Raw genomic sequence first — 13156 nt, 5'->3', positions numbered from 1 at the left:
ACAAATGCATTACCAACAACAAAAAATTTAAATATTCAAAACAATTCCCAAAATACTCATGCAAACAAATATAAGTCAAAATTCTTCCAATTAGCTAAAGACTCATTGCTCTTCTTCATTTCCATTATTCACAAATTCAAAGATGTACTCAAGATTAAGTAATAAAGTGTTCCAAACAGTACCCCTAGTTAGAGGCTTCAAGACAGGGACCATGCTAAAACATTGCCTACTCACGATTAGCACTGGACAAACACTTGCTAAACTGAACCAAATAAAAACTGAATTGTTGCTATGAGGTAAATTGCCACAGAATCAGAACTTTGGTGACACCAGCCTGCTTTGTGTTCTGGATCAAGAGGGCAGATCTGCTGCCTGTTGTGCAGCGACCTCTTTGGACCAAAGAGAAATGATACTGTTAAATGTATTAAAGACACTTGTAATGAAGGTAACTGTATTTTGACCACATGAATCTTTATTCTCAGTTAGAAATTATAAGCCTAAACATCCTCTGCTTTAGGTGTTCAAATTACTTTGGATGTGCAACTACTCTTTTGGTCATACTTTACTTTTTTTACTTGTTCTCAATTTTCTAACTATATCTAAAATAATCCTGAAATTTCTATTCCTGTTCCCTTTACACTCTTCTCAAATAAGAAATTTCATATCCACAAAACACATGGCTTATTGTAACTTAGTTCATTATTACACTGACTCTCCCTTGGATTTGTGTGATTAGTATGTTTTCAGCAATTACCTGTAAATGGAAGTTTGACTCACCTCCTAGGTTGCAACACACAGAAGATTGTTTTGCCTTGATCTTCTATTTTAGGATATTCAACAAAAATTTCCATGAGGCTGATGCATTTCTGAAGAAGGGGTTACCACTGGGGAGCCATAGTACCACAGGATGTATTATCTGCAAAACATAGATGACAAAAGGTACCATTTCTAAGTTGTTTCAAAACTTTCCACATATTATAATTCAATACATTTACAACAGGATTGTATTTTGGTTCTGCTAGCTCAAAAGTAAGAAAACAAAAAATATTGGGCAGGTCAGTTTGAGAATATGGCACATTTCATTTGCCCTTGAAGCCCTGGTGGAAACAGTTCCATTGTGAAGGCCCGGGAAATTCTTTAGACTCAGAGAGGCAATTTAAATATTTCTTGCTCTCAGGGACTTCTGCAATTTTCTAAGCCATAACTTTAAATTGCTTCAGGGGAAAGGTGTTCAAAACTTTTGGAAACTTCAAGAATAATGCCCTGTAGACTTAATTATATTACATCCATTATTGTATTTTAAACAACCCATCAGAAGTCTTGAAGATATGTCTTATCTCATCCTCAATCTATTATTTATGTACTGCCAACACCCTCACTTTAAATATATTATAATGACTTTGGCCAGACCTTTGTTCACTCAGGCTATATTAATTCTTGGTTATTAACAATACATACATAATGAGTGCGATGCCCACTGTCTAGGGGATGGACATGTTTGAAGCTCTGACTCGGCGGGATGAGGGGGGCAAGGGCAATATACGTAACCTAAACTTTTGTACCCCCACAATGTGCTGAAATAATAATTAAAAAAAACAATAATAGCAAACAAATTTCCAAGCATTTTTATAAGAATTTTATACATAGTAAGTCATATTGACTCATTTTTACTAAATTAGTAAGAAAAACTGGTTTTAATGTACAAATAATCTAGAAATACTTGTTTGTGGATCTGAAACTTGGAATTTACATGTTATTGTAAATGTGAGTGGCATTTTGAGATTCACAACAAATCCAGAAATTTTTAAACCATACAATAAAAACATAGAAGCTATTAAGCTATCCATTTTTCTTCTTGTAACTCTACAAGGTAGTTTGTAATTCTATCCCATTCCACACTGTAGGCATTTCCAAAGAATTCAAATAAACAGATATACCTATCACACAGATTAATGGGCATGAAAGTATTACCTAATTTATTAGGAGGTGATGGTATCAAGTGAGGTAATACTTTTATGCCAATTATATATATACATATATGTATATTAGGATATATATATTCCAGATGCTCTGTACACCTCAGCTATCTTATCATTACTCCTGCAGACAGTGCTCTGCTTTCCCTGAACTGCTTCACCCAAATAATGAGCACAGTTTGTTAACCACATAACCACTAACCCACTAAAACAGACTTGACCAAAGGTCTGAAGGTAATGGCTAGAAGCACAGCACTGAAGAGGAAACAAGTTAAAACTGAGTGCCCAACATCATTGTTTCTGAAGTTCATTGACCATCCCTCATCACAAGAAATTGCTTTTGGGCCATCTTTTGGAGTCCTTGTCTGCCTCCATGTGGCCAAGATTCCTTCCTAAGAACAAAGCAGTTTTGGGGTTTTGTTTGTAACTATGTATTTTATCTGAAAAAATTAAAAAGGTGGGCTCTAGTAACAGAGCTCTTTACACATTTCTCCCCCCTTTCCTTCTTTCCAAGTCACAAGGGGCCTCCTAAATCCTGTATCAAACATTACTTAAATAAACTTTCCAAATCAGTATCATCAGAACAGAGTTTCAAGCTAATGAGACTGTTCATTTACTTTTTTTTTGACAACGTTTTAGTTATTTTTTTCAACCTATCTCATTAAAGCTGGGGCATAGGTCATAATTTTATAAAACTAAGTGGTTCATTAAAATCCCTCATCAAAAATTTTTTTAAATTATAGTTATCCCTTCTGTTATAACCTAGGATGTGGAAAACATCCTAATGGGTATACAGTGCAACTCAGCCTCAGTGTGTAATCTCCAGATACCTACATAAATTGCCTATTTGAGGACATTTGACATTTTTTACTGAGTTAATCTTTCTAACATAATTAGGGGAACTGCTTCCATTTTTTCTCTTTTTTAGTTACCTTTTTCTTTTATCTATATTTATTTTAGAAATTTGGAAATTTCAGAGAAGATAACAAGACTAAGTATTTGAATATTTCTTTCCAGCCTTTATTCTGCATAAGTTTTCTTGGTTTATGATTTGGTTTTGCAAACAAAGCTGAATAGCGTTTTTTCTTTTATTTAATTATAATAACATAAGTACTTTTATATTAATACAAATTCTTCAAAAATATATTTAATAGTTACAAATAGTCCATTAAATGAATATATTATAATTTCATAATTTCCCTTCCTCAAAATAGACAAGCATAAAAAAATTTTTTCAAAAGGTAGCATGCAATGATAGCAAACTTACACATAAATGCAGGAAAAGTTCCCAGCACAAAAGTGTTAAACATGGTGCTCTTTGAAGGATCAAACATTTGGAATCTATCAATTGCTTTTTTAAGGAGTTACTCTAGCATTACAAGAGAAATACAAATAATGGCTTTTGTGCTATTATCTTTTTTTTTTTTTTTTAAGCATCAAAAGACATAGTTGGTCCCATAGGAATGTTTACAAGTAAAATCTTTTGGCAGCAACCATCTTGAGGATGTTAGACTACCAAACATACTACCTTATTCACAGCATAAAATGATTATTTTCTGAAAATAGTTTCCAAATAGGAATATTTTAAAGACGTTAAAAGAGAAGAAATGGCATTTCACTTGATCCATACCTTCCTGAAACAGATTTAATACAAAACCCAGACTATTAATGTTCATTGAAAGTCACTATCTTGTTGCTCAGCTGGGACAATATTCCTCATATGTGGTGTCCACCTGGACCTCCTTGCATTTCCCAAGGGGATACGGAGTGGATAAAGGGAACTAATGTGAAAATGAAGCTCTTGCTCCTAGTTATGCAATAAATAATAAGGCCTTTTATGTCATAAAAATGTCTCTATCAGAATTCTACTGGCCAACTAAGAGTAGGTTGATTGTGCTCCTATAGTCAATCAAATTCCAATCATAAACAGTACCAAATAGGAGTATATCCTGGCCTATCCACCCATTCCTGCTCTATTTGTAGGCATGCATAGTTTAGAAAAGCTTGAATTAGATGACAGTCCTCCTTTCCAAAGCCAATAGAATTAGAAACTATCCTCCATGTTGGCCATTGTTTAATTAGGGAGCAGCATAATCTGGTGGCAAATCCTATATCATAACCCAAACTGTTATTTGAAAATACTAAGTATTAATAGTAACTTAGCTATTGGGCCAATTTATTTATTTACCTAGGGGTATATTTTGAAGCTAAGGTAGAAGATCATAAAGATTCAGAGGTGTTTTAAAAATGATATTCTCTAATTCATTTACTATAAACAAGAAAGTCACCTGCTAATATTTACTTGTTAAACTTTTTTAAACATTGAGGGCATTTGTTCCCTGCTCTTTAGTGCACAACTCAGATGCTTGAGCAGATCTAAAATTCCCTCTTTAGGAAAATATTGGCCCTAACTACAAATTCAACAAGTGGAAGACAATGACTTTTATATAGTCATGAATAAAAGGCAGGCTCTTCTCTGTGCAATTTAGTTGCTTGTATATGTAAAATCTAAGGAACACGAAACTGTAAAAAAAAAAACAAAAAACACAAAAGTCTTACCTCTGAATCTCACCAGAAAGAATGTTGCTTCGTTCACATCGGCTACTCTCTACTTACTACCCTACACGCCACTGGTGCACCAATGGTGCTCTCTAAGGTATTAGAGAGAGAGAGGCAGAGATCCTTGCTACTCAGGTGCATTCCACAGACAAGCAGTATCTGCATCACCTGGGAACATGTTTCTAAATGCAGATCTCAAAACCCACCTAAGAACTATTGAATCAGAATCTTTTACAAGGGTTCCCCAGGTGATTCCTGGAAATACGAAAGTTTGGAAGCACATTACTAAACCAGAGGCAGTCTTTCCTGGTTGCACATTAGAATCACCTGGATAGCATTATAAAAAAAGATGCCTGATTCCCACCCCTTACCCAACTTATATAATTTTTGGATGATGTTGAAGTACAGTAAAAAACAAAAAAAGACGTAAGATTTAAAACCAGAAAAACCACATTTGAATAGCAGCTCATTCCCACTTACTATAATTTTATATAAATTTCATCTTTCATTTTCCTCAATTATAGTGATGATAAAATGAGTCATGTGTATAAACACATCTGCAAATTGTAAAACCCTAAACCAATGGTATTGTTAATGATTGGCATGTTACAAAATCAAATAAATAACCCTTTGTGGATCATGCTAAAGCATGTTCTCTCCAAAATATTGATTGTTCAAAGTGGATCAACTGTATCTGAAACAACAGATACGTATTAAAGACACAAATTGTTCTTCCCTTCCTCAGACCTCATACATCAATCTCAGGAACTAGAATACAGAAGTTTACATACTTAATGAGCTACCACTGTAGCTCAATTGCTTTATGAGATTAAAGAGGAATCCCATAAACTAATCTCACTGCTGTTACCACTGCTCCACCTAATGTTACCATAGTTATTGGACCGCCAACTTCAATTACCTCTTACTTCACTTAATACAGGTCCATTCATTTAACTCACATGCTGTTTCCTTTTCTGGATTATTCCAGGTATGAAAAAGTAAATGGAAAGGACCACTGATTGAACAAGTGAGACTGAGTTCATTCTGAGAGGTCTTTCTGAGAACCCATAAGTTGACAAAAACTCCTTTTTGTTCTGTGTTTAGTGATATATCTGGTGATCCTCCTTGGAAATGGAATCTAGATCATCCTAACTGTCCTGGTTTCCTGCCTCCACATGCCCATGTGTTTTATTCCTTAGTAACCCCTCCTTCCTGGATATCTGCCTTACATCTTCTTTTGCCCCCTCAATACTGATAAATTTGCTATTAGAGAAAAAAACGCTCTCTCAGGTTGTATTGTACCAATGTCTGTCTTCTATTCCATGGGGTCTACAGAGTTTGTGCTCCTGGCAGTGATGGCATGACTTATGTGTCATCAGCAAATACCTGAGATACCCCATCCTTAGAGACATGGTGATTTGTGTTTAGATGGCAGCTGTCTCTACGAATTAGGCTTTCTCAACAGACTGGCACAACATGTATGTATGTTATGAATTCTGTTTTGTGGAAGACATGTCATTAATCATGTTTTGTGAAATATTATCTTTAATGAAGCTGGCCTACATAGATATTTCCCTGAATGAGGGTGTAATGATGTTGGGCAATATAATGTTTTCACTTATTCCATTACTGCTACTTTCTGTTTCCTCTGTTTCATCCTCTAAGCTACACTGAAATCACTTCCTCAGAAGGAAGGAAAAAGGCCTTCTCTACCTGTCCAGCCCACAAGAGTGGTGATTGTGTTTTATGGGACAATCCTCTTCAAGGTCATGAAGCCAACATCCAAAGACACTAACTATTTCAGATGAACTGATTAACCTGTTTTATGGGGTAATCACTCCCATATTCAATCTCATCATCTATACTAGCCTGAGGAATACGGAGGTGCTTGAGGCTATGAAAAAAAATTGATGAGTAGGCACTAGTGCTGGAAGAAATGATGAGAAACTGACATCTTTGAGTTAGTGCACAAAATAAGCTCACATATTTTAAGGCAAGAGTTTTAAATAAAAATAGAACAAAAGAAATGGAGATTATGTGTAAAAACAAAATTTCAGAGTTAGAAAGAAATTTCAAGATTAATGATCTAACTATATGTCTTTATGAAAATGACAGTGATCTCATAAAAAGTAGGGACAAGTGGTCTAAGGAATACAAGTAAATGTATGAGAACAAGACAAAAAATACATGAAATGAATCCTTCCCAAGGAAATCCAACATATATAACTACTTAACAAATAAAACATATTTTAGCCTCCTTTGGAATACCTTTGATACATTTATTTATTTATGCTTATTTTTTATTTTACCCCAGGACCTTATCTGGCCCCAGCCTACATTTACAGCTATATATATTTCACCTTCTTCTTTCCATGCCCAGGTTGCCCCCTGCCCTTTGCACATACTGTGTTCCATTCACTGTGTATTTACCCAATTATTCCATGTTCTTTTACACCTAAGGACAAAGCACATGCTGTTTCCTCTGCATTGTCACATTCCTCCTTCTCTGATGAAATCTTAGCAGTATCAGAAGAGATGGGTTAAGTGTCACATCTTCTGCAAAGCCTTCCAATACTTCCCTTGAGTTCTGCCTCCTCTGAGCTGCCCTGACCTTTACCTCTACCAAAGTGGTTTTCCTTTTATGCTATTTTAAATCAAATGGCCATTTCGTCTGTTAGCTTCTGAAATCTAATGGCAGAACTATGACTCCCTGTTCTCTGTATGAAGTCCACTATCATGTTAATTTAAAATAGTAGTCAGCCATTAACTGTTGAATAAACTAACTGATCAAAATTAAAGAAGAACAGTAAAGATACAAGTCCAAGTATTTGAAATAAAAGAAATGGACTTTATGTAATATATCATTTCATCCCCCAAACCACAATTCTAAACCCTTTTGGTAAAATATCAGATAATCTTTTAATGTAGGGGAAACCAGGGAAGATAAAAGACAGAAAAAAATATACTGAAGAAGTAATTTGGGCTGAATAAAATAAAAAGCCTATCAGGGTACATTATTCTCTGATAATTAATTGACAAGAGAATATAGTAGATAACTAAACTTCCCTGAAAGAGCACTGATTATTTCTCTCTGCTTCAGAAACAATAACTTTATTCTATTTTCCTTTCATAAAAATGTCACCCTGTGTGGATAGTGAGTTATAATTATGTAGTAATGTTGCCTAAGGTATCATCACTCCTCTTGTTCTACGTTTGCCCAATTCTGTACTACAAACTCATATTCAGTTTTTAAGAACAAATTTTAAAGTAACTCTAAATATTGAATGATGGTTTTTAGAGGACAGTAATAAAATACTTTGGAGTATTTTTTTTTTATTTCAGAGGAAACTGAGTTTGCAGCATACATGGAAAAACCCTGCTTCAATAATAAAATTCAGAATCAAAATACTTATTCTCCTAAAGAGAAATTTCAGCATGTGGAGCAGGCTAAACAACTGTTCTTAAAACTTTGTAACAATTTCTCTCCTGCCTTCTTGTCCTCCGGAAATCTCTCTTAAGAGAGGTAATGCTATTCCTTAAATTTACATTAAATTTAGTGTAAACAGAAAGGGTTTTAAATCCTGCAGCCCCTTATTACCTGTGTTACCTTAGCAAAGTCACTTCTCTGAGCCTAAAACTCCTCATTTGTCAAATGGCAATAATAATATTTGTTACAGAGTTCTTTCAAACCAATCCCTGATGGTAGGAACCACATCATACCCAGCATTTGATTTCCAGTACTAACATAAGGCCAGGCACATATCCAGTGCTGAATGAGTAAGATAAATATTTAGTCAACAAAAATGAAGACAATTATATATAACACTGTCCACTATCATTAATTAACTAAAAAGATTTTTTAAAATAGCCTGTATAAGATATCTATCACATTTTATGATATGTATTCCTTTAAATGATACTGAAAAAGAAATGCCTGATCCTCATTTCATAGTAGTTAAATAAGAATCTCTGGAGATTAGACTTCAGAATCAGTACATTTTTTTTAAAGTTTGCTAGATGATTCTAATTAGAAGCCAGCTTGACAATCACTAATCAAGCTGTCTGTTATTTAATGTTCTTCCACACTTTGGAACCCTGGCATATGTTATACTCCCTGAGTTGTCACATTTCCTCTTCTCTGATGAAATGTCTTACTCTCTAGGGAGTCTTCCAAAACTGCCCCAGAGTAAATGATGCCTTCGTCTACACTGTCCTTGACACTTGTCTTTGCTTTTTCCTGATGCCTTACAATTATTGAGACCTTCTGAAAGCTTCCCAATGGCAGGAAACATGGCTCTATGTTTGATGGATAGATGGATGGATAGATAGATAGAGACCTATGGAGATACTGACTTCTTCTCTTAGCATCTGAAATTCCCACCGTTTGGCTCCAAATTACCTTTCCAATCTTCTCCTCTGTCACTAAACTAACAACATAACCCAAGTTCCAGCCATTCTAAACTCTTGGTGGTATTCCATATCTTATCACATGATGTTTTCTGTCTGGAAAATTCTTGCCCACAAGACCTGTACAAGAATTGTTTTTTCCAGCTCAACCAAGCGCAAGTACCCCTTTCCCTTTTTGGGACTTCTCTTTCTAGGGGAATTTTTACATATTTCCCTATAAGAGTGTAAGTGCACCCCAAGAGCCATTCAGACCATAATACTAGGCTAGTTAAAGGGACACTGTTTTGCTGCCAGTATGCTTTTGTCTTGTTCTTTCTTAAAAGTTTAGAATTAACCCACTGCTTGCTTACACAGCTACCAGGTACAAGATTAAAAAACAACCTTGAGGAAAAACAGATCAAGATTCTGGAATAGGAACAGGCCAACCACAGGCTGCTGATAACAAGAGCCACTAGGCAACCTACAGTTTGCTAATAATCATCGAGCAAGTCATGATGACTTGCACAAAGTTTGCTTTCTTCCACCACCCCCCTTTACCCCTTCCATTCATAAGTTGCTCAGTAAGCAGAAGAAATGAAATGGTCTTCAAGACCATAGTTCACCATCTCCACTGTCTGCCGGCACTTGAATAAAGCACATTTCCTTCATCAGTACTCACCTCTCATGTTTGATTGATGCTCTCAGGTTTGAGCAGCCGAACCTGAATTTGGCAACAAGAGCACTTACACTGCATTGTGTTTGTGACCTCCTTAAGTCTGTGACCCACCTAAGTTATTCTCATCTTATGGCCAGTCTCAGCATGGTGAAACCACCTACATTAAAATAATGTAAAGCCATAAGGGAAAAATGATAATAAAAGCCTGATTTCTATAAAAGTATAGATATAGACAGAAGTTAACCAGCCATTGTTCTTTAACTTCCTGACTACTGTAACTGCTTACTGTTTAATGGCAGGTATCCTCCCTGACAGGTGCAAGATTTGCTACTTCTTCAACTGCTTCCATAGATAACATTGCTATTGTAAAGCCTAACACTGGTCATTGAGATATTTTTCAGACTCTGCATTGGAGGGACCCGATGATGTCAACCAGACCCATGGATAGTTATAGGAACAAATACAACAAGCCTTGAAACCCCTTACCCACAAAATCTCCTGAGAAGATGCTTTCTGTTTCCCAACCCTATGAGTTCATCCCAGCCAATCAGCAGACCAAATTTCCTACCCCTTTGTTAACCAAACCATCTTTAAAACCTTAGCCCCCAAATTCACAAGGAGATGGATTTGAGAAATTATTCCTATCTCCTCACCTGACGTCTTTCAAAATAAACTCTTTCTCCCCTGCAACACCTGCTGTCTCAATATATTGGCCTTCACTGGGCGGTAGGCAATTGACTCAATTGAGCTCTAACAATGGTGGTACTGCAAAAGACATCAAATCCATCATCAAATATCTTAAAGAATATTGTACATCTTTGTTGTGATTATCAAGACACACTGAGGAAGGGCCATAGAAAACCAGCATCAATGCTTTCCCAAAATTCTATTTAGCCATTTTTTTTCCTTTTTCTTTAATGCTATATTTGCAGTATGTATTTAAATATCTGCCTCTCTATCTTCAAAATCTTCAATTTGCACTGATTTCTTCCTTACTCCACTATCTCTTCTTCTTAGAGATGGTTCAAGCCCTTTTATATGAAGATCAGCTTATCTCATTTAAATTACTCTAAGTCCACCCATTACTCTGCTTAACCCAACAAACGGTCCTTAGAAGGTAGAGGAGAGAGAAAAGCCATGAATAAGTATTTTTAATATTTTTGTTCCTAATTTATGTATCAATCTGTATTCTACAAACTGTGTGCTCCTTGACCATGGTTTTGGTTTTGTTTCTAGGTTGTTTAGTTTTATTTTTATCAGCAATAGTCCAATGACAGAGACAAAATAGGTATTCAGTAAATACTGGTTGATTGAATAATTGAATAAGTAATAAATGACTGAATGAATGAATAGAAAACTCATATTCTGTAGCAAATTCACATAACTGCAAAAATGCCTAATTTGTTGTACTGTTAACCCATTATCACTGTGTTCACAGAGAACCGTGCAATCAAGTTCTTTAGAAACAAAGTAATGCTTTTGGTATCATTTAACAGTAGCAATTTTTTCACCCAAAGACACCACTGCTCCTCTATTGAAACACAAGGTAGAACAAACTTCCCCATCAGCTGGGTCGTCTGCACAAAGCGTCACATTCCCTTAGACACCTCTGCACAGAAGAGGGCTTGTCAGTTTGCAGCCATTCATTCAAAATCAGCCCTAGGAAAAACAGCTTCATGTTTTTATTTCTTCTCCCTCTATGACATATATACAGGCCAGGTACCTAATACCTTAAATTGTCCCCCCTTTACCACTCTATTATCAAATCTACCCCATTATGAATTATTTACTGTTGAGTTCATATTGTACTCTGTTCCTTAACAAGACACTTTCTACTTGTTACTCCTAAGAATGATGTGACTAGAAAATCAATGCACACAGAGGATAAGAGGTTAAATTAGTAAAATGGTACTTCCTTTTATGTAGATTATAGAAGTCATCATTCCAAGACTAAATCAAACTCTGTTATCCATCAGGAGAATGTTTGGATAAGAATCCTTTAACCCATATATTTCTGGCCCTCTTTTCCTTAACCCCACCATGAAATGAAAAGGTTAGCCCTAGATTTCTCTCTTTCATTTAAATATTAGGAAGAGAAAAGTGAGAATTTCAGGAATTAGTGGTATCACCAACTCTTATATTTATTTTGGAATCTTGAGGTGATAATAGATTCCAAAATAAATGAAAGCCCTGCATTCAGAGTAAAATAATTTTAAAAAGAAATAAAGTAGAATTCACATTCCTTCCAAGAAGCGTTTTCGACACAGTATATTCTTCACGGCTGCTTTCACATCTTTGTTCCTCAAACTATAGATGAGGGGATTCAGCATAGGTGTCACAACCCCATAGAAGAGAGAAATGATTTTGTCTGTGACTTGTTCTTTGTCTATACCAGAAGAGTCTTTAGCCTTGGGCTTTGCATACATGAAGAGGATAGTCCCATAGAATATAATCACCACTGTGAGGTGGGCAGAGCAGGTGGAGAAGGCTTTGCGCCTTCCTTCTGGAGAAGGGATCCTCAGGATGGTGGAGAGAATGAAAACATATGAAACAAAAATAAAAAGTACTGGGACCACAAGAAAAATCATATTAGCGACCACCATGCTAATAATATTTATGGAGATATCAGCACAGGCCAATTTTAAGACAGCCAGGATTTCACAAGTAAAGTGATTAATGACATTATCCCCACAGAAAGGAAGCCGCATTGCAAGAGAGGTTTGCAACACAGAATTGATGCCTCCTGCGATCCAGGACCCAGCAGCCATAGGCACATAGGAAGCCTTACTCATGATGATGGGGTATCTCAGAGGGTTACAGATGGCCACATAACGGTCAAACGCCATCATACTTAGAAGGACACACTCGGTGGCTCCCATGGCAAAGGAGAGAAACATTTGCACTCCACACCCAGGGAAGGAAATGGTTTTCTTGGAAGTTAAGAAGCTGCTGAGAAATAGGGGACTAGAAGAACTAGTATAGCAGATGTCCAGGAACGATAAGTTACTGAGGAAAAAGTACATGGGGGTGTGCAAGTGGGAGTCATAAACACTCACAATGATGATGACTCCATTTCCCAGCAGGATTACCAGATACATACATAGGACCAGAACAAAGTAAATGGCCTCAAGCTCTGGGTAGCCAGAAAGCCCCAGCAGGACAAATTCTGTCACGGAAGACTGATTGGACTTTCCCATGGTAATATTTTCTTTCACCAATAGGAATTCTGCAGTGGCCGGGATGTATGTGGATCAGTTACAGCAGTGTCTGTAAGAATCGTTTGCATTCTTGACTGGCTTCCCTTATGGGCAATAAGGACCTATAATTGGATACACAAACAGAACAAGAATATGTTACAGTCTTCTAAGTTAAGATTAGTTAGAATTTCAGATCTCATGAAGCAGTCTTTAGCTCTAAAAAAAATATGTTCTTGTTAAAGAATATATTAAGAACACATGCAACTAGGTTAGAATTATGTATCTCATAATTTAAAATTATTTTTAATACAATGTCACCATAATATTTTGACCAAATAATCCAGAACAATATAAAATGTATA

At 35.9% G+C, this 13156-nt stretch overlaps 1 protein-coding gene across 1 annotated transcript; it reads right to left on the bottom strand.

Moving 5' to 3' along the window:
- Positions 1-11831: 11831 nt before the first annotated feature.
- LOC123645666 (olfactory receptor 13C7-like) lies at positions 11832-12794 on the bottom strand. Its single transcript, XM_045562112.1, has one exon. It carries the CDS (start codon positions 12792-12794, stop codon positions 11832-11834), a length of 963 nt encoding a protein of 320 aa, XP_045418068.1.
- Between the last annotated feature and the right edge of the window lie 362 nt (positions 12795-13156).

The sequence above is a fragment of the Lemur catta genome, chromosome 10 (assembly GCF_020740605.2).
Source record: "Lemur catta isolate mLemCat1 chromosome 10, mLemCat1.pri, whole genome shotgun sequence".
Classification (NCBI taxonomy): domain Eukaryota; kingdom Metazoa; phylum Chordata; class Mammalia; order Primates; family Lemuridae; genus Lemur; species Lemur catta.
The sequence above is the reverse complement of the archived record's forward strand: the minus strand, read 5'-3'. Positions and strand labels throughout refer to the sequence as shown.

Bases quoted from the DNA above. Each gene is read 5' to 3' on its own strand.
- LOC123645666 (XM_045562112.1), bottom strand. From the start codon at position 12,794: ATGGGAAAGTCCAATCAGTCTTCCGTGACAGAATTTGTCCTGCTGGGG.